Source organism: Diorhabda carinulata, chromosome 1, assembly GCF_026250575.1.
Source record: "Diorhabda carinulata isolate Delta chromosome 1, icDioCari1.1, whole genome shotgun sequence".
Taxonomy (NCBI): Eukaryota; Metazoa; Arthropoda; class Insecta; order Coleoptera; family Chrysomelidae; genus Diorhabda; species Diorhabda carinulata.
The window spans coordinates 18,999,269-19,025,725 of record NC_079460.1 but is presented as its reverse complement, the minus strand read 5'-3'; the positions used below and the strand labels follow the sequence as shown (position 1 = coordinate 19,025,725).

Below are 26,457 nucleotides of genomic sequence, written 5' to 3'. Positions count from 1 at the left end.
GCACAACCAAATATTTTACTAACGCCACAAAAGACGTTTCGATTTTACTTTAATGTAAATTATTTAAACACTTCACGGAAAAAATTCAATGACTTACAAATTGCTATATAACTTCTTAAAGCTTCTCCACTTTGGTTTACGATTATAACCCTTTGGACTAAGTGGAACAGGAAATACCGTGGTAGTGAACGTGATCGTCGTGGGTGCTTAGTGCAATGCATCCAAAGTGGATGCATTGCATCCACCACTATGCCAGCAAAACATTTTACATATTGCTATGCTCCGCATCAATTTATATTGCATTATATAATATAATTTATTATGAAAGTATAGAAATTAATATGTTCTTTTCTTATAGATTCACGAACTAAATCTCGAGGGAATGGTTTGAATACAGCAGGTACCAGAGCGAGTTCAAAGGCCAAATAGAACAGACAAATATTTCGACCATCTTATCATTAATCCACCCTATTTATTGCCATTTGCCGTGTTTAACGACACAAACTGTGTGCCGTCCATTTACATGGCGTAGTGTTATTTATTTATCCTTGCCATTTCTTATATACATAGAATATCATTGTACAGAATCATCTATTAAGGTCTCAAGAACGAAAACACTGTTCTTATGGAGAATTATGGTGTTGATAGAAAGAAAGAAAGAATTAGGTCGATAGATGATTGTACTAGGCATATTTGGTTGCACTCTTAAAACTGCGAGCACTTGGCTTGGTATTATACTGATTTACTAGTAATTTATACACACAAATGCCTCCATGTATTGAAAAGTTACAGCGGGACCAGGTATATTTTTTGAAAAAAAAAAGATATAATTTTATACACAATCTCTCGCTGTAACCTTAAAATCATGAATAAATGTTTTTACAGTATATTTAAGCTCTGTTGCACACCAGAAGAATCTTTAAGTTCAGCCAAATATCTACCTCCTGTTTGAAACAGAAACTGATAACTTTGGCATTGTTGAACATTGAACATGTTTTTCTCTAATTTAAAGGAAACTTCGCAAAATAATAGTGCTAAGAATGAAGAGCAAGAAATGCTACCACAAAATATAAACAGAATAAATAATATGCTACTAATTATAGATATATATATATATATATATATATATATATATATATATATATATATACAAAGTATTTTTTATATACCAGTTACTTTATGGCTAATTTGTGGTTGCAATACTTTTGTATTTAGAGAAGAACAATTCAACAAATCTCCATAATTCCACATAATTGTGCCCCTACATTTATCACTACATATACACTATTTTTATGACAAACTGATACATAATATCAGGTAAAATCAATGTGTTATATTTTCAATTAATTACTTTCATTGTTAACTGGCTTGTTATGGAGACGTTCTGCGCATTATTTTTGAGAATAATGGAGTCAGAGCAAATATTTGCAAGTTGTGCACTAAATATGTTGTCTAGTTTCCTCTATGCAACATTGGCCACTTTTTTATTTAAGCATTTCTTTCTGTGATAATTAGTGTACACAGAGTTTTTTGGTTCTAACATATTCTGTGAATTAATTTAGACATATTTTTTGCTTGCTGTATACTTGAACAGAGTTAAAATAGGATTATGTAATTGTAATAGACAACTGTAGCTTACAACAAGTATTTAACTTCTATGTGTCTCTAGAAAAATTTAGTGTTAAGATAAAGATGTAGATGCAATAGTAGTGAAAATTTGTTTCGACCATGTCTAATTTTATGAGAAGAAAACTTCAGTGATATTGTCAATTATTGCTTAAAGGTTATTAATCTTTCTAATACAAGGGATCAATCTTACAGTCATATCTTTCAATTTGTTTTGTGATAAAAAAATGAGAGCAATTGGAAGGCACTTTTAATTATAATTTTATTTCTATGAAGTATACGGATTTTTTACCTATTGACTAATTTTATTATATTTATCTTTAGTGAAACGTCAATTTAAATTAAATATTTTTAATAACTTCAGTGCATCAGAACTACTTTAAAAGTCGAATTAAGCACTCTGGATAAAAGTAAAATTAACAATTCAGCATTCCAAGGTCAATATTAGAACTTTAATCCTGATTGTAGGTTTATTTTAATAATGCACCATTTAATCCAGAATTTATTTATGACGTTTCCACCTAATTTCGGTCTCAAAAGATAAAAACACTGACATCTCTGATAATTACTGTAATAAAATCTGTTTTAACTAAACAAATATTCACAGAACATAGGTATTCTAAGAAGAAATGCAAACTTAGTTGTTTTTCAGTGGAAACAACATGGCGAATTTTCGATGTCAGTGCCCTCGATGGTAGGTGGCAGAACTAATCGATTTTTGCGGTTCATTTCAATTTACAACAAAGAATATCTACTGTATTCTATGTTGTCCGTTTCCATTCAGTTCCGATTTCGCAGTTTCCTGAATTCATGATAAAAAAAACACCTTATATCTGGGACACGTTCATTTACAAAATAATATTGACTTACATTTTCAACTAAACCAAGTAAAATTAGTAGACATGATTATAATATCACTTTTAAAATGAAAACTGACAAAATACAGATTTTTCTAACAAAAAAATTGAAAAGTGTAATAGGGAAATGAATATTAACCAGAAATAAAACAGTAATTTAGTTGAACAGAACAAACAAAAGTCCTGAAAACGAGTCTCAAAACCAAAACAATAAATGAAGCCAATTACACATAATACAGCCTTTTAAAGTAAACAAAAATAAATTTGCCCTCTGTAAACATAAACCAATAAAAATAAAATAAATCAGTCTTCTATAATAAGCAAAAGAAAATTTTGATCCCACATGAAAGGTGATCAAGTTCATTAATTTTATTCACATGGAGCTTCATTTTTTCCATGATACCAGGTATTCTCACCTAGGACTTCTTTTGTACATAGAAAGAGCAAAAGTTATCATGTATAGTACATCGTTTTGCTGTCGAAGAATATTTCTTATCTATGAATAAATGAATTCTTTCATTACATTATTTAAACTTTCTTCTATACACTCAAATGTTCCAATTTTATACATCTTCTTTAACTGATCTTTGTTGCTCTTATTTCATGAACTTGTACATAACCATTTCCCTAAGTGTTCTTGCTGGTTCCAGCTACAGACAAAAAAACCGTTCTTTATTTGTCAAAACTACTAATTTCCTCTGTAACATGGAATCTGAAAATCTACTTGAATACTCCAATTGCTCTTCTATAGGTAAATTGTCAGATTTTAGGGTATGAACACTCGAACTATCAACTTGATGCTCTTCGACAATCATATCAGTGTTTACTATACCTGTATTTACAACATATGCATGTTCTGGGTTTAGTATACAATCAACTGTGATCTTCATAAATGAAAGTAGGCAATGAAGACAGATGAGAGGTAGGAATAGATGGGATAGCTTCATACTTCAAATGTTTTATATTAAAATATGTAAAATCGGTTTCCAGAAAATGATTTTCACTGAAGCGATAATTTGGTGTTGAGCATTTAATTTAACACAATTTTTCCTATTTAGAACACATCAGGAAAGCATTTTACAAATGTAAAAAAATTTTTCTTCCCTTCCATGTATTTATTATTGCACCTTGAAAATTTACATCTATACTTTACTCTGTCACTTACCTTCAAGTCCATCCTGAAATATTAAATGGAAAATTACAGAAAATAATACTTAGCTGTTAATTTTTCAGTTAGTTCCAATATATATTCTCTACATACAATCTGGAGGAAATGTGGCAGGAATTAAAAAATTGATAGCGAATGACATATTGACATTGACAGTAATAACACATTTTTATTACAGTAGCGTCACGATTGGTAGGTGGCAGAACTAAATTTGTATTGCCGAGAGTTACATACAAGTTGACCTTCTTTTTGGTATGTACTGTGCAAATATGACCTTTTTGGTATGTTCTGTCCAAATATTTTTCAATCTTATGTCATATTTCAATCTTCAATAAACGAAACTATGATTGATTTGAATTGATAGTTCCTTTTTGTATATTGTGAATTCAGGATAGCTAAAAACAGATAATGTTTTAATATTCGAGTGGTAGATGATCTATTGATTCGTGTGATTGTCAGTCAAGTTGGACTTTGATAAAGACCAAAATAACATCAAAATGTGAAAAATATTCACTATGGTAAAATACATAATTTATTAAAATAGATACCTATAAAGTAAGGATCATGTATTCACGAAAATATATTTTCAGGCTTGTTTTTCTTGTGCAATACTTCATTATTGCTTCTTAATACTATATTTGATTATTAACATTCCATAGAAAATTAATTTCCACTAGCTTTTAGCCTTATTTGACAGTATCATTTTAGTTCTATTCACAAAATAACATTCCAGAAAAAGTGTCTAATTCTAGAATTGCAATATAATCTAGTCTCTGTGGTTTATTTACTGCTCAGCGACTTTAAGGTTTAGTCGTCCACTGACTGTGACTGAAGGAATAAGAATGATAAAATACAGTCAATTTTTTCCAAATGTTAAAAGGTGGCAAGTAAAAACTATTTAGTTTATTAGAAAAAATATAAGAGATTAATTTGGGGGAAATACTATATAGTCACTAGAATATTTTTAAATGTATAATCTAGCTAACAAGTAACAATCATATTTTTGTATGTTGGTAATTAATTCTGTACTCAAATACACTCTGTGTTTGTCATCCCATACGACATAACAAAAAAAGAGATCTGTAAAATCTGATTTAACATTATTTTTGAGAAATTGTCGATTTTTTTATTCATTGTACTCTTCTATGAAACAATATTGTATAAAACACTGCATTTTATGAATAATAAAAATAACATTTTTTCAATAGCATATGGAAGGGTATTCGCCATAAGTCAACAACATTAACTTTATTTTTTTCTAAATAAAATATTGATTAAATTAAAACGTATTATTTCGTTCATACAACAAGAGTTAATTGTTAATACTAATCTAACTTATTTATTTCAATTCATTATCAATACTAATCACTTCTTCACATAGTTTAAAAACACTACTATAGTAGCTTTTTGCTAACTAGACAAATTACTAGTTGTAAACGATTAAATTTCTGAGTTTTAATATATTCAAAACATAGTGTTGTAGTTTGCTGCAATTTTTGATTCGTACCTAATAACGCATCTCAAGAAACTATAGTTATTTGTTGTCTTAAATTAGTTAGTGCTTTAACATTCAGGTAAAAACTGTTAGCGCCGTCTTTGATAGGAGCAAATATATCAAGAGTGCCCCCTAATAAACAATCTATCTGAGTTTCGAATTTAATATTGTTTATCATTCTCATAACCTCCGTCATTTATCCCAGTCAACAAAATAAAATACTAGACCTTTTCTTGTCCAATTTAAATAATTCTGTCCAATTTGTTATATAATATAGTGTATTATATTAAACCAACATTATTTTTTACTATTATAAAATGATCTGTGTGAGAATAAGAATCATTTACTTGTCAACTACAATCAAATCTAATCGTGATTGCTCTAAAGATACAAATGAATTTTTAAAATAAGTAACATACTCATTAACAAATTTAAGACATATTCCAAATCTTATGAACATACTAAACTATTTTGTCAGCTATTCAATAAACCAAAATGAATTGTATGTAATATAAATTCATTGTTTATTATTATGACTTCATTTAATGTAATCATTTATTACCATTGAATAAATAAACTCCTGGCCAAAATTAACACATCACTTATATTTTTCTCGATATTCTTTATTTATTGATAACTTACTGTACGACAAGTGGGCCATCGACCTTATTTGACAGTGACAGTATTACATGCATGTTAGTAAGTTCTTTTGGGAGAATATCAAGTAGAAAAGAACCGCCAAATAGATTTGTCAATGGAGGAGGCAGTGCGAGCAACGATTCTCATGAATGAAGGATATTCAATGCGATATGTTCCTGGTTTGTTAGGAAGACATCAAGCCCAGGACAAGGGTGAAAACGTTGCACTAATCAAATTGATGATCGGTTTTGCTCTCAGTAATAGGAGAATTACCAGCAATCTGATAAAAAATGAATTGTCAGATGCTCGAAATATCGATATATCGTCTCGAACGATTAGAAGACGTTTACATGAAGCAGAGTTAAGTAACAGAATACCAGCCACAAACCCTTGCTTACCAGAGAACACAAAGTTCGGAGATTAAATTTCACAAGACTCTATCAGAATTGGACCATCAATGATTGGAAACGGGCTCTGTTCTCTGATGAAACTAGAGTTAGCCTTAAAGTTCCAGATAGACGTGAGCGTGTTTTGCGAAGACAAGGAGAAAGTTTCCCGGTTGTAATATCTCTCCTAAAGTTCTTTTTGGTGGTTGCTCTAAAATGTTTTGGGGAGGAATTTGCTTCGATGCTCGTACGGAATTGCTCCCTATAAATGCCCAATGTTAATTGGACAACATTGTCGAATATGTAATGCCTTTTGCTCCGTTTATTGACCGTTTATTATTTGATTTGATGCAAAATATTGTTCATTTTACAAGATATATTAGAAGGAATTATGTCACAGTAAGTTTATTTATTTTAAAAATTCTGCAAATATTAACTACAATAATTCTTTTTATAAAACACTTCAACACTAGGGACTTTATATCATTCTATTTAGTTTTAACTTTGATATCTTAAAAGTATCATCCGAGTTCTGCAAACAAATGTTTTAAATATATTTACATTCTGTATCATTAAATAGGCAGATTCACAAATATGCAGAAAAGACCAGAAAAGTAGCCGCTAATCGTCAGATATATTTTTAAATTATAATAATGTAATATATTGGAAAAGGTGTAGACAGTTACGTAACACTAGATACATTATAATAAATAATTTCAGAGGAAGTTTTTTGGTCTTTCTGTATTATCCTGTACATTCAATATGTAAATACCAAAATTTGATCATTCTAAAAATAAAACTTGCTTTTTTGTTTCCACTCGATATAGGTTTGTTGTTTTTTATGTAATTTAGATACAAATAGTTAAAAAAATATTTTATATATATGTGTACATTTTTGTTGTTTACATTAAATTATTTTAACCTCATATTTTGATAGTTTTAAAGTTTATTTGTAGCTGTGGTCCTACAAGCAATTAAAATAAAAGATTACATTCAATGTGTATTTATTTATTGCAAACTGTAATACAAACGTACAAGTGTTATAAAAATATTCAGCATATGCATCTGCAATACGTTTTCTTCTTGGACTGTTCAAAATACATGTACTCCTAAAACAAAAGCATGAAGTATATTAGTCGCCATTGTCTCTGTTTTAAAATCTGGTTCATTATAGACTTTTCTAATTAAGACTGTTCAACAGAAGACTTTATTGGTGATAACGGTCAAATTATAAATTTCACTTTCGAAATTTTATTTCAAACGATTGAATTAATAAAACTCATTTAACATTTGTAAAATTGTAAAGCGTTTTTTGTAACTAAAGTTTTTTGAAATTTGCGAAAGTGAAATTTATAATTGGCGCAGTCGCAGTAGGATTCGTGCGGTCGTGTAGTTTTACGCTTTATCGTGATAAAAAGTTCGACTTAGTATTTTAATACATAGTGCGATGACCTACGATCTACGAGGGACAAAAAATGGGACTCAGCCTTCAAATTTCTGTATGTGCCAAGCTCCTTATTTTTCCTTTTTAATTCTATCCTTATCTTTTACTAGAGTAAGGAAGGGATAATTTATTAATTTTAATTTTTATGAACGAATTAGAAAATGTACCAACACCACCGAAAAACTAATTGAAACATATGCAATTTACAATGATCCTGACATAAACACCAATGTTGTGGAGTGTATTTAAGAAAAATTAGTAGGAAAAGCTGAAATTATGGTGGGAAATAGGATGGAATTGAACGCATGATCCAAAATAAAAGGAGCATTAAACAATGATTTGCCGATAGACGAGACCTTGATTGTATTTTACAAGAACTGACGAGAACGAGACCGTTCAAAAATGAAAATTTAATAGTATTTGGAAAGTACAAAGTACAAAGAATAAGTAATGATTTTAATCTAAGTGAAATGCTAAAAAAAGTCAAACAAACCATTGTGTGAAAACTGCACTGAACACATTTAGCAATGGCATACGTTGATGAAAAAGTTCATAATTTTGTTTATTTAACTAAAGAAAAAAGAAGAAAATAATATCAAAAATTATAGTCAGTTTAATACAAATGAAACTTCTAATTGTCACTCGTTTTTTATACTCTTCCAACTAAAACTCATTATTTGTTTACTTTAAAAATTTATCGGCAGAAATTAAGCAAGAATTACTCTATACCTTCTACCCATGTGAGATTAAAATATTTAAACAGAACAACCACACCACTTGATTACCGTAGTTGTTGGTTGAAGGAAAGTATTGCACACCCAAATAGTAATTTGATAATAAATACCACTAAGGCAGTCATTTGTGGGGTTACTGATTAGACAGTTTTTACTACCTCTCATTTGGATGTAGAGTTGTATGCATTGTCACTACATATCGCTCGCCCATCGATAGTAACCTAATTCATGTTAAATGAGTGGTTACCATTTAATAGTAACTGCACAACTACTTGCTTGATTTTCCTTCAACTTTATACTTAAGTGTCAACAGGAGTTCAAGTACGCTGAAGTCACAGAGTTTCATAGTCTGGGCGTCCCGTTTAATCGATTGAAGTTTTTGGCTATAAAGGACCGCTTAAGAAGGAATAGTGATTGTTATTTGTAGAGTATATGTCGTCAAATGATTTTGGTACTTTTTTCTATCGTTCATATGGCGTGCCGTCCCGGCGTAATTGTAAAATTCAACATCATCGTTGACGGTGAGAAGCCAAGATAGAGGCAGCCATGATCCATACTTTCATAGAGAACTCTGTGTGAATAACACTATGGGATGATATTGGAGTATAGTAAAAGCGTCGTGCTACATCAGGCAGTAGTAGAGCCATGGTAAATTTCACACTATCACACATTAAAAGGTCCTATTATTTCAGATGGACTACATATTGCCGAAGAAACTTCATGGGTCAACATTACACCCACAATGTACCCTGGTCACCAATATCGCCCGATCTTTCTCAAATTGAAAATGTCTTTGTTCAACTAATGACATATGACAAATATCACTAAATGTTATTTACAAGATATGCCTATCAGGGACATATAATTTAATGAATTTCCAATTTTTCCTATAGGTTAATGGGATTATTGATTGGAGTAATGATAGTAGTAATGCAATAAATTGCTTTTATCTATTGTGTCATGAAAATAATAATAATAATAAAAGAACTTCATAAGTGATATTAGTTATTGAACTTACCAATAGAAACGCAGATCCCAATAAGAGAGCTTTATGTCTGGTTTCAGTAATATTACTCGGCATTTGTAGTAAGAGGTTGTAAGATACTTGAATATTATCCCACTGGTATATTATACTTCCAATCTGAGTCGAACCGTCATAATTAAATATCTGAAAATATTAATTCACATTTTCAGCTAATAGAGACGTTGATTTAAATTTTGATGGATTTATTTGATGATATTGGGTCTAATTTAATAAAAATGTTTATTTGACAGAAAATATTTTTAACAAAGTATATTTTGCAATTATATATGTTTCGCACTCAACTATATATTTTTATAATTAATGTTTCATTTTGCACCTTGAAATGAACTATCCTTATGAGTTGTGGAAATATGAAAATAAAGAGGAACTTTTAATTTTTTATGGCACTGACTTATGTAATTACATTTGTTAAATTATATATTAATTTGACATTGCATTTTGTTGTGAAGCACTCTAACTTATTTTTTTTTGCCAATAAGTAACTAGCGTGTTAATTAAAAAAATATTTATAAATTTAATGGTATCGTGCTTTGTTGGCCATGGATGTTTATGTCACTCTTGACAGAACGTAATTTAGCTGAATATAAATACATATAAAGACTTTTATTTAAAGTGTTTTATGTTTTTGGATGATAGTGTTCAGTATTTACGTAAAAGATAATACTGTGCTCGATGCTGTAATAATTCCATGTGGTAATAAATTTGACCATTCAAAACAATTTTCAAAGTAGTGTAAATTCCAGTTTTTTTGTATTTTTCGGTCATTGGAATCTATCCAAGTTTTATTTTGAATTTCAGTTTCCATAGTAATCCTCCATTAATTTACTGAGAAAATATTTATTTCAATAATGTAAATATATTATCATACCTGAAAGTTTTGAGACTTTCCTAATATGCATCCAAAAGAATTTGGACCTTCTATTTTATATATAATTTCATCGTGTCTATTGCAGATGTTAAAACTAGTTTTCATTGAAATCGATATATTTTGAGATATTGTTCCTACTAATTCTCCAGGTGGAATCCAAACTTCCATTTTCTAAAAATGTAAGCATATACAATTACAATAAAATTTTTAAACAATACTTGCAAACTTTCTATAAATATATTGTGATACTTCCTATAGTATTCTTTCCTAATTTAATAATATCATTCACTTGACCTGAATGATTTTCGACTTTATCGTGTGAATTTAACATCAATTTAGTTAATAAATAAAAAAAAAGCATTAAATTATTTCATTGTGGTCCATTACCTGAAGATAACACCAAAAAGTACAAGTACCACATGCCAGTCTCCGTTCAAAAATTAAAGCTTCTTGTTGAGTTTTATCATATAGTCTCATACTAAATGATCGACCTGAGCCCAAACAATTTCTTTGGAAATTTGAAGAGCTTTCGGTTGCATAATAAATGGTATCACCTCGAGGTACTTTTACTGTATATCGATTTTCGGAAGCTACGTTTGCAATAACTAAAAATATTGTATTTTTAAATGGATTTAGAAGTGCTTCTTTGATTGAACTCATAATGTAAAAGCTGTAAAATTACAGTAACGAATTGTGGTGTAAACTGTTGTTGTGATACAACTGATAAAATATCATGAAGTAAATTTACCATGAATAAGAAAAATGATCTATTGTACCAACTAGGATTATGTACATCAGAATAAATTACAGTTATGAAAAATATTCATTGTTCAGTTATGTTATAATTTCAAATACTTACGATCTACAAGTTCAATAGTCTGTTGTATTATTAATTGATTCACATCTAGCAAAAAGCCTAGTCCATTGGTAGGAGATATAGTTCTTCTAAAATCTTGTTCAATAACTGAGACAGGGATTGGTCTTCTAGAACCAGGATAATCTGGAAAATAAAAGAAAAACCTTTCTATATCAAAAGTTTTATTTCATATTATCCTTATAATGTATACTTTATAGTCCCAAAATCTTTACTATATCTTTTATATATTTATTTAAAATATTTGAAATATTTTCACTTACTGTTTTCAGTCGGTTGTTGCGTTATAACTGTTTCCTGGTTATATTCAGGATATACTGAAAATATAAAAGAGCGTATTTGTACACACTACTTTTAGTTTTAAGATTTTGTCTAATTATATTTACAACCTCCAATTTTTATTTTAGGTTTATTGTAAATTTAATATGGACTTATTTATTTTTACTATTAACACGCATTGTTTTTTTATAAATGCCCTCTAACTGAATAGACTGATGTAAATAGATAAATATCGATTCGAGATCATGTTCAAATTCCGATTTATATTACCTGGGTATGTATTGTCCTGCATGGAAAAATGGTCTAATGAAATATCTATAAAAAATATTTTAATTATAAGTATACAGAAAAAGTTTCATGAAACGATTTCTAATGTGTTAGTTTCTCGAAGTAAGTAAAATATATATATACTTGGAACTTTTAGCAATAGAGATAGAAATATGAAAGGTCCCCGACACTGTCTAACGATCAGCGGATTCCAGTGAAAAATAAATAATATTCACATGGTCAGCGGATTTCCAAACACGAATTAAATAAATATAACTTCAATGTAATTAATAAAGATTCATTTCATCATCTTATTGCCTATGGTTTAATAAAGTATTGATTTGTGACTTTTTGTGTAAATTTAAAAATCGTTTATTGTAAATAAATTATTTTAAAAAAATTAAAAAGTGTCTCGAGGAACATTTCTATATTCTTCTTCTAGAGTTTCTTTTTATTTAATTCATCATGAATATTTATACATATAAATTTTTGAAAGTGTATTAACGTATTAAAACCCGGTTCACAAGGGACTGATCATCAGTGTTGAGGTGTTAAGGTGGAAGCTTTCTACAATAAAAAAGCTTTCACGTGCAACATATCATGCATTTTTAAATACGGTGTTGGTTTTTATGTATTCTCCAAAAATAAAAATACCATAATTAATCTTTCCATTGAAGAAATTGAAGCACTGATACGATCTGAAAACTTAGGTCATTTTCTAACCATAAACATCCAAAAATACACAAAAAATTGTAATCAAATGTTTCGGGAATTTCGTTCTATTCTTCGTCTCTATATTATTAACCGCTCTATTACGCACACAGCAGCAATAGCGCGATGCTGTGCTGTCATCTATGGAGGGTAGAGGTAAAGAGAACCATCTCTGTGCTACAGAAAGTGTCATCAAATCCTTTACTTTAGGGAGGCGCTACCATAGCATGAGTGTAAATCGATAATTGAAACTTCATAATTACTTGCAAAAATTCTTACAAATTCACAATAACTAATTACCATTTAGCGTTATCTCATAGTAACTTTTCTAGGTTAAGTTTATAAAATTATTTTGGACTACGGGAATAGTTTAGACTTTCTATACCGATATTTATTTAAGGACTCTAGTCATTTGAAATACTAAATTTTCTAGCATTGCATACTTCAATCTACATAAAATAACTAAGTTCATATGATATCTCGTCCGACAGGAGCGCCAATCTGGTTAAATTTTGAATTATAGTTTACCTTCTACAAGCGGACAGAGTTTTAATTTAAGCCCCCGTATGAGATTGTCCTCCTTACCTCTACCTTCCATAGTCTCATCAAGAACATGTTAATGACTGACCACAAGAACACGCGAAAGCAACAATCGCTACTGACGATCAGTTGCGATGTATCATGTTTGTGAAATGGGTTTTTAATCAGCGTTAGTAAGAAACATCGACAAACCCAAATAAAAGTATATGTCAAAGCTTGTTCCGTTCGGCCAAAAAGAGGAAAAGTCAAAAAAAATTATCATTTACGGTGAAACCAGACTTATTTTAATTCAATTTCATGTACAACAGTTTATGATTATTAAAATTCTATGATGATATTAGTATAATCAACAAAAATTTTAAGTTATTTTATTTGACGCCACAGATAAATTAGTTCACCAAAGCTAATGAACATAATTGTATTAAAATAATTTCTCTGAAGTACATAAATATTTATTTTTTCTTCGTTTCAATACAAAGTTAACCAAAAAATGTTAATCTGGTATCTCAATATGTGCAAGAAGAGTTTTAGTGTGAAAAAACTAATTGTAGCATCAATACTTTTATAATCTCACTCAAAAATTTCATAATTTTTCTAATTCTATTATTATATGCATAGAATATGCCATTTAAAAATGTAGTTTTCTTTTAGAATAACCGAAATTATAAATTGAATGATGCCGTTAAAGTAAATCATAACTACTACTCTTATTCCATTTGTAGGTAGGTATATCTGTTGTACAACGCTTTTTATCAAGATATTTAAATTATTATATTATTGTAAACAAAAAAATATGTTTTTGAGTTGAATCATTTTCGACAGAACTAGAACTAATATTTTGTATAATTAAAATCGACTCACTTTCCATATTGCTATACAGATTTTCATTTTGCATATTTCTTGTATCAAATTTACACCACTATTATGTTTCTACTTCGCTAATAAACACCACAGTATCATATTTCTTATCAGGATAATATTCTTTATCTAATCTACGGATTGTTTTATACCTGTAATCATCATTCAATTTTTAAACTTGTGTCAACAACTTTATCAGACATCTGATCATTCCATATACAACATCAACACATTCAGTTATCGATGAGTAGTTTAATAACAATTGATCAATAAGTCTTTTATTTTTATTGTTGAACACATGTCTTAATCATTTATGCCTTTATTTTGTTGTTCTGATGTTGAGATTGTCGATAGCATTAATGTGAAAATACAACAAAATATGTTGTTGTAGAATATTGAAACATTATCTGTAAATGTGTTTTATTTATTTTTGTAATTACTCTTCAACATATTGAGATCTCCATGTATGGAAATTAAAGGAATTAAAGTAACTGCATTAGTTTCATCATAAGCTTTTGTATCTTTCTTCTTATAACGAATAGAAACTCTATTTTTCATTTGCAATCTTTGTTGCAAGTATAAATTCTTTGATATGTGAAACATCAAAATTATCCGTTAACTATAATATTTGATGTTGTTTTGATTTTGAAGTTCAGTATAGAGATCTAAATGTCGATTCTAAACAATATATCTCAACCACTTTTTATCCTAATTGCCACATAAAACACTTTCTTTTACTGAAAAATTATTTTTTTTTGGAAAGGGTTGGACTCTAAAAAATGAAAATTCAAGTTCAGAGTTTTTTATCTTTTACAAGAGTCGATTCATTCATCCGGGGACACAGTATATGAGTCAGTGAGTATGAGGCTCTGGTTGCAGGTCGTGCGGTTGCAGACGTTCCTCATAGACTTTCCATTTAAGTTCGAACCGAAGTTAGATAAAGATGTGACGTTGGACTTAGTAATAGTTTATTTGTATGCTATTTGGGTAGTTTTTGATAATTTATTCCAGGATCGTAGAACTTGCATTTGCATAAGTGCAAATGATAATCCAGTTTAGCTATGTTTGTAATTATTCAAATTCGCCAGATGTCAGAAATGATTGGAGGGTAGACATAATTATATATTGGTGAGCAATTAAATCCAGTATGCGTTTATTACATTTAATAAAAGTTTAACATTACAAAATATTTAGACAAACTTAATCTCACCTACTGGGAAAAGTACTAAAAAATATAGATTTCAATTAAGACAGCAGTTACTGATGGTCACACAATCCCGATAGAGCCATTCATTAATTTTTTCTAGTAAATTGCTGCCTTAAAATGGAAATATGTTATAAAAATAAATCTGAAACCTTTATGAAGGAGTCAAGTTAAATTTTTAGAGATTAATAAAAGTTTTGTAAATAATAATAATAATTTTATACAATTAGGTTATATATTTCATCAAGTAACAACAATTTAAATACTTCTTCTGAAGCTACATTTAACTATAGGTACATATAAGGTTATAATGATAATTAGCATTGAACTTCGGTTCAATTCTTCTTAGATACGACATAATCGTACAACAGGAGAATTTATGTTAAAAACAAAATTCCAGATTTTTTCGAAAAATTTGAATACTATCCATGTAATTTTACGTTTTCTCTAAAGCAATTTCTTTTGCTACTGTATCAATTAGGCACTAAATCAAATTTTAAAACTTAGTAATCATCTACCAGCTGCATTTTTTACACAATTCTTATCATACCTCATACAACAGTATCCGGTAAAAATTTAATAGGGTTGTCTGAATTTTTTTAAAGAAATAAGGATTTACAAGTGTGCAACCCCTGCTAGAAATTATACACCACAAAGAGATCCTAATAATTGCAAAAACTATAGAAAAAATGGTTTTCTTTCAGATTAGTGTCATATACAAAAGAATTGAGACGCCTAGAATCAAAATCCACCAAGTCCATCTCAAGAAATTTTCGGAACAAAATAGTTTCATAAATATTTAATAAAATTTAAAATCAATACGTGGATTTGTCGGATTTTGATACTAAGATTGGGATTTGGCGGGATTTGAAACAAAAATAAGCTTAGGCTGCAAAGGGGTTGAGCTATAAAAGTTATACTAATTGTAATTTTTACGTAAGGCTTAGCGAAACAAATAAAAAAAGTAAACAAAGTCCTTATTTTTATACTAGATCACACAGTATCTGTATCGATTTCCTCATTAACAATAATGTTTTCATCTTCTTCATTGTTGACATCTTTAGCTTCATTATTGAGACCTTCGACTTTTTGGTTTTCCAGATCTCGATAAAATTTTACCGTCTCGTGGTTTCTCCGCCCTTGTCCAAAGTGCTTTGTTAGCAGTTTCGCAACATCCCTTATTTTTGCATCTGTAAGGCTAACCCCCTTGTTGACGGGCTTATGTGAGACAAATTAAACTATGGTTTTATGATAGATTTTGCTTGACAAGTTTCAGTTCTATAACTGGATCAGAATGTTATTTTTCTTGTTGTTCTTTTTTAGCATAATGCTTTTTGATGGATTAAACTTGAAGTGCCGCAAGTTCGATTTTTTTTGCACTTTTTCAGATTCAGACTTCCAGACGTGATTCCAACATGATAATCGGTTCCATGTTTCCCCAGAACTTCTTCATACTCTTCTGGCTTAAGTATAGTGTCCTTCTTTTTCAAAATCATGGATAGTCACGTGACGAAACTAGGTGCTCCTATTGTCCGATTTGGATTTGGCGGATTTTGAAATTGAAAATGGCGTAATTGGCTTTGGACTTACAGTTGTACTGAATTCAGCATGGGAAAATCTATAAGAAACAATATCAAACTCAACTTCGAAAAAATATGTACTTGGCGGTTTTCGATTCTAGGCACCTCAATTACTGTATAGAAATGCAAATCTTTACAATTTACCGACTTTTTCATTACGAGTTGTGAGTATTCTAGTTTTCAATTTTTCTTATACTCGAAATTGATATTGTGGACATATCTTGAAATAAAAAAGTGGAACTGAAAATTTTTTAAAGACAATCTTCTGTTACGAATTTTTTAATGAACAGTGTTTTTTTTTTTATATTTTCTATCAGCATTTTTTCAGTTATTGTCAACTGTCACTTTCATCCATACTCGTTCTCCTTGCTTAAGTAAATTATAAGATCTGAAGGAATGTTATTATCTTGGTACTGATTGTTCCTTCAGTTAAAGCGTTTGATTTTATTGTCAAGTAATTATTTAAAAAACTGAATAATCTATTCTATTCATTGAAATATAAAAAAATCTCAAAAGCTTTGTGTGGTTGATCATTGTAGACATTATGTAAATATCAGTGATTGGAAATATAACGTATTTTGAATTTTTTAAAACCATATATTATAACAGTGAGATGGATTATTACTTATATGAAAAAAAGACTAAACAGTATTAGCAAAAACAATGAATCAAATTAAAAAATTGTATACACAGTTTGTGTTTACAATCAACATATTATATAAATATGAATAACACACCGTTGTCGATGTAACAATAAAATTACTTGGGTTTATTGTAAAATTACATGATAGTGGAAAACATCAATGATACATGGACAGATAATTTATCTAGATGTTGGTTCCAACAGAGCTTCTGTTTCTGGACAGGACATTTCACAGTCGTTGATTACTGAAGGTTCTTCTGCATGTAAAAAACGTGTTACATCTAATAAGTATCTGATGGAACGTTGGATGAATTTCTGACATTCTTGATCGCCTTTGCACAAATCAAAAGCTTTTGCTAGAAATAGTGAATGACACTGACGGGTCGGAGGAAACCAGCTGTTGTTGCTCTGAAAATATTAATAACTTTATGAGCATTCTAGACCAAAATTATATACAACCTTTAAAAAACAAATACCTATTATCTTATTTTTAGAAAAAATGTAACAATCAATTTTACAGAACTAATGTGTTGCATCGGACAGATTTAATTGTAAATAGGTACTGGCATCATTTATATCACGCATAAATGTTTTATATACATTCTCCTCTTTATATCTGTATCAACATTGTATAGTCTTGCTTGATGCATGGTAAAATCTCTTTGATTGGCCCATCTTTTGTCAGTAAAAATAATGGACATCAAACTGAGTATTAAATTATTAAATTAATTCCTTGCCACTTTGAACAGCATTTGATATGTAAGGGTTCGTTATCTTCAAACCTTGGGAAAAACAAACCCTGATTCGTTATATTATCCAAAAATATTGAAATATTCTAATAGATAGTAAAATTTTTTAAATCGAATATAATAAACGTAGATTTCAAACTTTTTTTAGTTTTATAACGTATTAAATCACCATTATACAGAAAAGATAATAAAGAAGAAGTGTTTGTTTTAAAATAAACGTAGCTGTTTTAGCTTCATTTTGCACTTCCATAAATCCTATTGTTTAATGCCAACGTTTGTCATACTTTTTCAAGACTTATTCGAAATTATATTATTTTTTTAATTGCTTTACAAAATCCTGTAGGGTGAAAGTCGAAAATTTTTCATCTTTTGAATAAATATTAATTTGGTACAACAAGCATGCGAATCAAGCATAATAAACAGTGTGCAGTTTTCATCTGCAAAAGTAGATGTAGTGATTGTCTCCTAAGTGATGTCGGTTTTTATATGTGAAAACTCCTACGTCTCAATTTAAACATATCGCAACTTGTTAAGACCGGTATCTCATTCTATGAAGAGTATGAAGATCTTTGCTAACTGACGACGTAGTAGTAGTTTTTATAATAAATATGAAATCCGTGTATTGTTAAAACATTATTGAAAATAAAAATTTAAAGCAGCCGTGGCAGTAAGGAAAATATGTGGAAGTGGAAGAAACAGTTAGAGAGCGTATGGCTCAGCGTTGGTTTAATCACTTTAATAGTGATTTGAAGCTTGAAGCAGGTGCGTGGGACAATAAGGTCACAAGGCAAGTATTAGAAAACCAGAAGTGTGTAAACAGTTCCTTGTCGTACCGAATTATGATCGTTTTATTAAACTCATTGGTACTTGCGATGGAAAATAGATTTATATAAACAACCTGAATATGAAAAATCAGTGGTTAGACAAAGGATAATTACCAGATCCCATTGCAAAGTCTTGTTATGTGATTGGTGGAATTATGAGCGTTTAGTGTACTTCTATATCATTCCAAATGGTCGAGCTATAAATGCCGAGGTATATAGTTCTCAAAGCTAAACCAAATACTGTGAAAGTTATGCGGAATAAGATCGATGAACTTGGTGGTATTTAACTCTTAAAACATCCAGCATTTAACCCGGACCTTGCATAGTAAGACTGGTATTTATTTAGATCCATGCCAAAATTATTGCGTAAAAAAAATTGAATCCAAAGGAGATGTTGAAAATGCAGTTTCAGATTTTTTTGCATCCAAGCTCAAAGAATGGTTTTGTCTAGGTCTTACAGAGCTCTCTATAAAAAGGTAATCAGCTAGAAGACATTCTGTCACATTATAATCACAGCTATAGCGTTCTTAATCAATTAACGAGTGGTGTGTCTAAATTTGCATAAATAGCTGACGCAGGAAAGTGTATATAATATATTTTATGAGTAATTGCAATTTTCTATGAGCTTCAATCAACTTTTATTTATGATTTTATCTTTACTTGTGTAAAATAAAATAAACTTTGCGATGATCTATATTATTTCAGTGTTATAATTGAGAGGATTTAGTAATAATATATAATATATGACAAATATCTATATCAGTTACAACTTTTTTCCCTTTTTGATAATTTAAATATACTTACACATAAAAGACACATTTCATGCATGTGGCAAGCCGATTTGAAAACTTGTCCGTAATCCCCAGCAACAACTGCGCCTTCATTACAACTTCGTACAATTGCAGGACATACTTCTGTAAAAATACTATTCGTACAGATACTATTGAAGATAAGGCGCGTTACTTACCAGTTCCATAATGGTTTTCAAATATCTCATTTGGAGTTTTATAATTTTGCTCGTGGCAGTCTTCGTCCCCTTCTGAACATTTAATATTATTATCTCCTTCTGGAGTTTCTTCCCTATCTTTATCAATTACATATTTTCTAGGGACTGCTGTTCGTTTTTCTTCTGAAAAGAGGTAACCGTCTTCTATTGTCGGTATTTTGCTTTTTAATTTTTCTCTTTCTTTGGCAACCGCCAATCTATATTCTCCCAAAGCTGCTCTCATTTTTTCTAAACTGTACGCTGCAGCAAGTCTAGAAATAACTTTATCTTTTATTTCTTGTACCTCTTTTGGATCGGTCTCTCCTTCATGGGCACCTGTATATTTCAGAGTATCATCTACAATCTTGTCTTCCATTCTTTGAAGTTTAGCATCCATCTCATTTATTTTCTGTTCTTCAGATGAATACTTATCTTTTTCATTTGTGGTGGCTTTTTTTCTAGGATCGTCGTGATTGTGAAAAGAAGATAGAGGTAAGTCAGCGTTACGTTTTTTGTTAGATAAATTGATAGATTTATGGTATCTTTCAATTAACCATTCCTTATCTAAATCGTCAGGGTCAGAAGATTTCTTACGTCTATCGAGACCAAAATAATCAGACCAGTCAATGGATTTCTTTTTAATTTGTAATGGTTTCTCAATTATCATGGATACTGGCGTGAATTGTTCATTGTTCGCAGGGATTACTTTCGCATTAGTCTCTTTAGGACTTTTAGTTACTACTTCTTTTTTGGGAGTAGTTGGTTTAATTGTTAGAGGCTTTTTTGTCGTAGTTTCTTTTTCCTCTTTTTTGGGGTTACCGAATATGTTACTCAAATCCTTCTCTACTTTTGGATCAGTTTGTTTTTTAGTTGTAGAACGTTTATGTTCGTGAATGTCTTTGAGTTCACTACTTCGTTTGGTAACAGGAAAACGTTTTGCTTGAGAATAAGGATTTCCGTACATCTGTCTAAATTTACTTATCTTATTTCCTTGATAATATCGATTTCTGGCATACGGATAATAGCTTTCGCCATCATCATCGTAGGATTCATCGCCAATTCCATAGTTATCGTCGTATACTTCACCATAAGGATTCCTTTTTTTCAAACCAACGCTGTCCAAACCAAATCTAGGGTACATCATCCGTTTCTCGACTGGAGATAAGTTAACTTTAGTTCTCTCATAGGGTATTTTATATTTATCCCAAAGCTCCCTCAAAATTTCATCGTAATCTTCGTTTTCAACATTATATCTTCCTCTGGATTCCATATTATTAATAATATTTTGAGCCATTTCTTCTAACTGTTGTCTCTGGTTATCTTCCTCAACCCTTTCTCGAAAAGCAGAAGAAATTCTCTTATTTATTTCAGCCTCATATTTGTCTTCATTTCTATAATTTAACAAGGGTCTCTCGTATGGTCTCTCTGGAATAATTATAAATAATAAATTGATCACGGACATTTAATAATGAGTATTTATAATAATTAAATGCTTTAGTTTTTTTTACCTCTACCATATCCAGGCGAATTGAGGAATACAAGATCTTCAGGTCGTTCTAAAGTATAACCATACTCACTGTCCTCATAATCACCTAAATCTCGTTGTCGTCTATCGATCGCATTTAAAGCACTCCGCAAAGAATCTCCTTGGCCAATAGAAGTTTTCAATATGGCAATAATAAGTAAAGTCCATAAAGCAGTACGCATAGTGCTGCGGATAATGCTGAATGAAAATAAATTTTTCAACAAAGATACTATTGATTATTATATTATTATATATTTATTGAAGGTGACTCGGAAACGCATCATTTAGAAAAACTAACAGTGTAGTTGGTTCAAGATATGAAATAGGGCTGAGCTCGAGTCATTTCTTCAAAGTATTTTTCTATCAATTAAGTTGACTGTACAGATGTTAAGATATTTTTATTAAATACTGGATTTTCTCATTTATACGTATTTATATTTATTCTTGTTAGATTAAAAACGTGCCAGGCAAACGCTTTAAGGTTATTGATTATTGACTATCTTTCCACGCCATTCCTTGTCTTATTCTCCTTCTGCTTGGTAGTATGTATTTGCAATTACATTCTTGAAATTTTATTTATGAGATGGAGCCGAATGTAATTATTTTATCGGACACATAAAGTATTTTTGTTATGATTACGACAATTTTTATTGTTTATTAAATTTAAATCGGATTTCTACGTAACTAAATCAGATGTATCTACATTTCTCTTCATATTTTTTAATGTGGGTATATTAGTTAGTTATTTACGAGATTGTTTATTAATTTTTGTGTATTTTAAGGTTCTTGCTATTTGATATATTACAAACTCCTATATTGGTAATTTCGTCTCCAAAAGATAATTCGTTAGTATACTTTACCTAATTTTACACTATAATTAAAAAATTGTCAAAAATATATTTTACTTGCACTGTAATAGATGCAAAATCTTACAGCAAAACAACTAGAAAAGATGCGAAAATATAAACAAAAATGAGTCTAATACACACAAAAATTGATGATTCCATAGTTTTTAACTCGTTCTAATTAATAAAACGATCAAAAAATTTTTTATTAACAAATTGTACCAATAAATCAATTTCAATCAACGAATTGAAACAATCTTTCTTCCATTTTGGCTGCAAAATTTATAATTAAGTTACCAAATTTCATTTTCATATAAAATTCTTCAAATTCTACATTAAAAACAGCTGTTTAAGAATTGAAGATGCAAGAAATATAACGCTCAAAGAAATTTCAGGTTGTTGAGCTTAGAATCGGAGATATATTTTTGAAATTTTTGTGTGCTTTTGACAAATCCTAAAATACTTTTCAGATATTTCTATTATCTCTTCTATGGCTTCAAATTACCAGAGAGATTTTTTAAAAAGCGATGCTGGAAGACTCTTTATTTGATAAAATAGACTAAATAGTCTCGAAAACGTTTCAAATACTTTGAAATATGGGATAGATTTTTCTGTTAACGAAATAAACTCTCTTTGATTTTGACTAAAAAACTTATAATTAAGTGACAAAAATTTTTTTTTCATATAAAATTGTTCAATTTATACATTAAAAACATTACAGCTTCTTCAAAATTGAAGATCTGTAACAAATATACCCTTAAAGTTGAAATATAAGGCCGAATAGAGTTCAAGCACAAGGCATTGTCCTTAATTTTTAAATGTTTTCGTTTAAATCTGTATAATGATCCGTGTCATTTTGAGAAGAAATATTCAACGAAATTAATCAAGTGTTGTGGAAATGACAGATACACAGTATCAATAAAAGTAAAATTGAAGTCAATAACAATGGTACTTTTCATATTTAATAATTGAATTCAAAGATCAAGATCAAATAACAACTACTTGTAACAAAGATAAAGATTTTATTCACCAACAGAGGATTAGTACCCATATATATATATATATATATATATATATATATATATATATATATATATATATATATATATATATATATATATATATATTACAAATTATCAGAGAAACTAATTTTAAATCAGAATAAACCTAAAATCAAGAACATTTAGTTGTATTAATATATGAAAAGGTCTAAGAAATAAGAAATTTATGTTAGTACCTATATATTTCGTCACGGAATATTGGCAATGGAAATAAGTAAAGTGAAATAATGAAATAAAATAGATTTGAGATTTTGAACTATCTAGGGGTCGAAACGTAATATCAACTTTTAACAATTCCATGATAACAAAATGGGTTGCAAATTTGCACAATCATTATTGAGGAAATCTAGTAGTTAACTGTAGAAAATCAATTATCCTCTACTACTTTAGTACTATTTAGATATTGCGTAACTATTTCTAAAAATTTAGGATAAACTTTTGATATCCCAAATATTTTTGCATAATCCTACCATATGCTAACCAAAAACTCCAAGCAGATAATATAATATGGATTATTAGAAATCAAATGTTTCTTTTAAATAACTACTATTAAACTTAATGGGTTTTCATGTGATATCTTTTTACATATTTTTCACAAATTAAGAATTATTATTTTGCTACAACAAAAATTACGTTTATAATGATAAAATCAATTAAAATCCTTTCTCATCTAATATACTTTCTGGCTAAACGGATTTTTTCGTAGACAAAGATTACTATTTATGATTTCTTAATAAATTTAAAAAAAAAAATTGAAGGTAACTACCACTCAAAATATTCACTAAATGACGAGGTATATTCATCATTTTTATATGAATTAACTTATCTTATAGGAATATATAACGTATGTTACAGATCAATAAGCTTCGTTGTAAAACCTGTTGAATAAAATTTGTTTTATTACTCAGTTTAAATAGTAAATAAAAAACGCCGTAGGAAATTTATTTTTTATGATAATTTGAATAATAAATCCGTTAAATAATCTAATGGGAAAGGGTTGTAAATCAAAAAACACACCTAAAATATACGACTTACCCCTAGTAAATCATATATATGTATAACTTATGTACTTAAGGGAACACCAAACGAGTTTGGCAGATTTCTACTGAGGAATATTGCCCAGAATTGAAATAAGGGATTGTTTATAGAAATGCGCATGTCTCTTGAATCTGGTCGATAACATCTATGTAAAAAATTCCTAATTACGTTTTAATGCAAGTGGGCGTATTCCACGTGAAAATATTCTAACATACAGATGAAATTTTAATTAAAATCGGCATATCTAAAATCTCAATACCTAGTAAATGTACGTCTAATAGGGATGTAAACATGTTATATATTGATTAAATTCATTTAATAATTAAGTTTAAAACGTCATTAAGAGATTGTATATCTTTGGTAATTGTAACCCTGTTTCCATAACTCCTTCATTAATACCAATTTTTTAAATGTGGGATGCAATAGGTGATAAATAGGTGATGAATGTCGTTTATCGATTCACCTCTAGTAAATCTATCAGACATTTTTGAAAATAACGTAGGAGACATAAAAATATGATACAGCTAATAAAAAGGGAGAGAAAGTCTAAATACAATGAAAATGAAACTATCATTGAAGAAAGAGTAAAAAATTTTTAGCTTCTATAGCTAACTAACGTGGAATCAAGAAACGTTTGAAACAATGAAAGGACTATAAAAAGAAGGAAGTTTAAAATCGACTTTAAAACAGTTAATTTTATTAAAATATGTACTAGAAGCAGCAGTAAATTATAAGTAGGACACAAAAAACCGAACAGAGATATTAGGAGGAACATTAGCTGATGAAATAGCTACGATCTATGAAACATTAAATATAGAAAAATTAGAAACGAGAGCACAAGATAATGAAAACAAAAAAAATAAAATGGCTAAATGATAGTATGGAAAATGATTATAAAAGTAATGATGTACAAATATTAACGAAAAAGAACAAGTTTTTCAAAAAATTAATTAAAACGGAAGAAGACAGTTAATACGAAGATAAAACAACAATAAAACAGGAGAACCAGACGTAATAGTGAATGAACTAATAAAATAACCTAAGATACAAAATATACAAGATCATAGAAAGGGTATGAGAAACAGAAGCAATACTGAGAAAGTCTACTGGATTGATTAAACCGATAATGAAGGGAGGAAATCCCAATATATGTAGCAATTATAGAGGCATTAGTTTGCTTAATAGCGTACACACAATACTAGCAACATTAATAAATGAAAGACTGAAAAAGGTAGTGGAGCAAGAAATAAAGAAATATCAAAAAGGTTTTAGACAAAGAAAATCAATAGTAGATGCGATACATACTATAAAACAAGTGATCGAAAAAAGCTATGAGTACAAAATTAATATCCAAATGCTTTTCATCGATTTCAAACAAGCATTCGATAGTCTGAAAAAGACAATTATAAAGGACATGGAATAACTACAAGTACCCCAAAAGTTGATACGATTGGCGAAAATGAGTATACTAAATTCTAGGGCAAAGGTAATAACAGAAAACGGACCATTTGGTGAATTTGAAATAAATGCTGGGGTAATGGACTCTCAGCGGTATTGCTTAACATTGCAGTTGAAGGCATAATAAGTGATTGTAATATGAATGGAACTATCATTAATAAATCATTACAAATAATAGCACATGCTGATGATTTAACTCTATTAGCAAGGGACCGAAAGAGTCTTAAGAGCACATTAGGAAAAACCTGTAAGTGAGGCAGAAAAAAGAGGACTGAAAATAAATGAGAAATATACAAAATATATGAAAATTGAAATGACCTCCTCTTTGAATAGTCAACACCTTTTAGTACTCAGGAAAAATGATTAGCAACAAAAATGACACAAAAAATGAGACAAAACAAAGAATTCATGAGGGATGTAAGACATATAAGTATAAAATTATAATGCAGAGTGAGAGAATAAGCCGAACAACCAAATTAAGCGTCTATAAGACTGCGATAAAAGCAGTTGTTACATACGCCGCTGAAACTAATAGACTAACAACTATGGATCAGCGAAAGTTGGAAATAATGAGTTAATTTAAGAATATATTAGAAAATGAGGGAATAGTATATACAATTACAGCAAAAAGAATACAATGGTACGGATACATTAAAAGAATGCTTGGGTACAAGAAAAATTACAGAATTGAGACCAAACAAGAAAAGATTGCCTGGTAGACTAAAAATATAGATGGGAAGATGAAATTGTGCAA

At 29.4% G+C, this 26,457-nt stretch overlaps 2 protein-coding genes across 6 annotated transcripts in view; one reads left to right on the top strand and one right to left on the bottom strand.

The window, feature by feature from the left end:
• The window catches only part of LOC130897132 (kinesin-like protein KIF13B), an 86,958-nt gene extending 81,218 nt beyond the window's left edge, over nt 1-5,740 (top strand). For all 5 annotated transcript variants that reach the window (XM_057805805.1, XM_057805783.1, XM_057805794.1 and 2 more), the window contains one exon: nt 359-5,740. In XM_057805805.1, coding sequence (XP_057661788.1) covers nt 359-429 — 71 coding nt within the window. In that variant the 3' untranslated portion in view covers nt 430-5,740. The remainder of the gene's footprint in view (nt 1-358) is intronic.
• Nucleotides 5,741-7,163: 1,423 nt separating this feature from the next.
• On the bottom strand, nt 7,164-24,326 carry LOC130894789 (uncharacterized). Its single transcript, XM_057801775.1, has 13 exons — nt 24,243-24,326; nt 21,285-21,499; nt 19,759-21,201; nt 19,596-19,705; nt 17,402-17,626; nt 13,795-13,852; nt 11,686-11,730; nt 11,400-11,453; nt 11,122-11,262; nt 10,650-10,867; nt 10,263-10,433; nt 9,368-9,517; nt 7,164-7,280 (listed from the first exon to the last, which is right to left on the bottom strand). Exons 2-13 carry the CDS (start codon nt 21,481-21,483, stop codon nt 7,224-7,226), a joined length of 2,871 nt encoding a protein of 956 aa, XP_057657758.1. The 5' UTR covers nt 21,484-21,499; nt 24,243-24,326; the 3' UTR covers nt 7,164-7,223.
• Nucleotides 24,327-26,457: the final 2,131 nt, after the last annotated feature.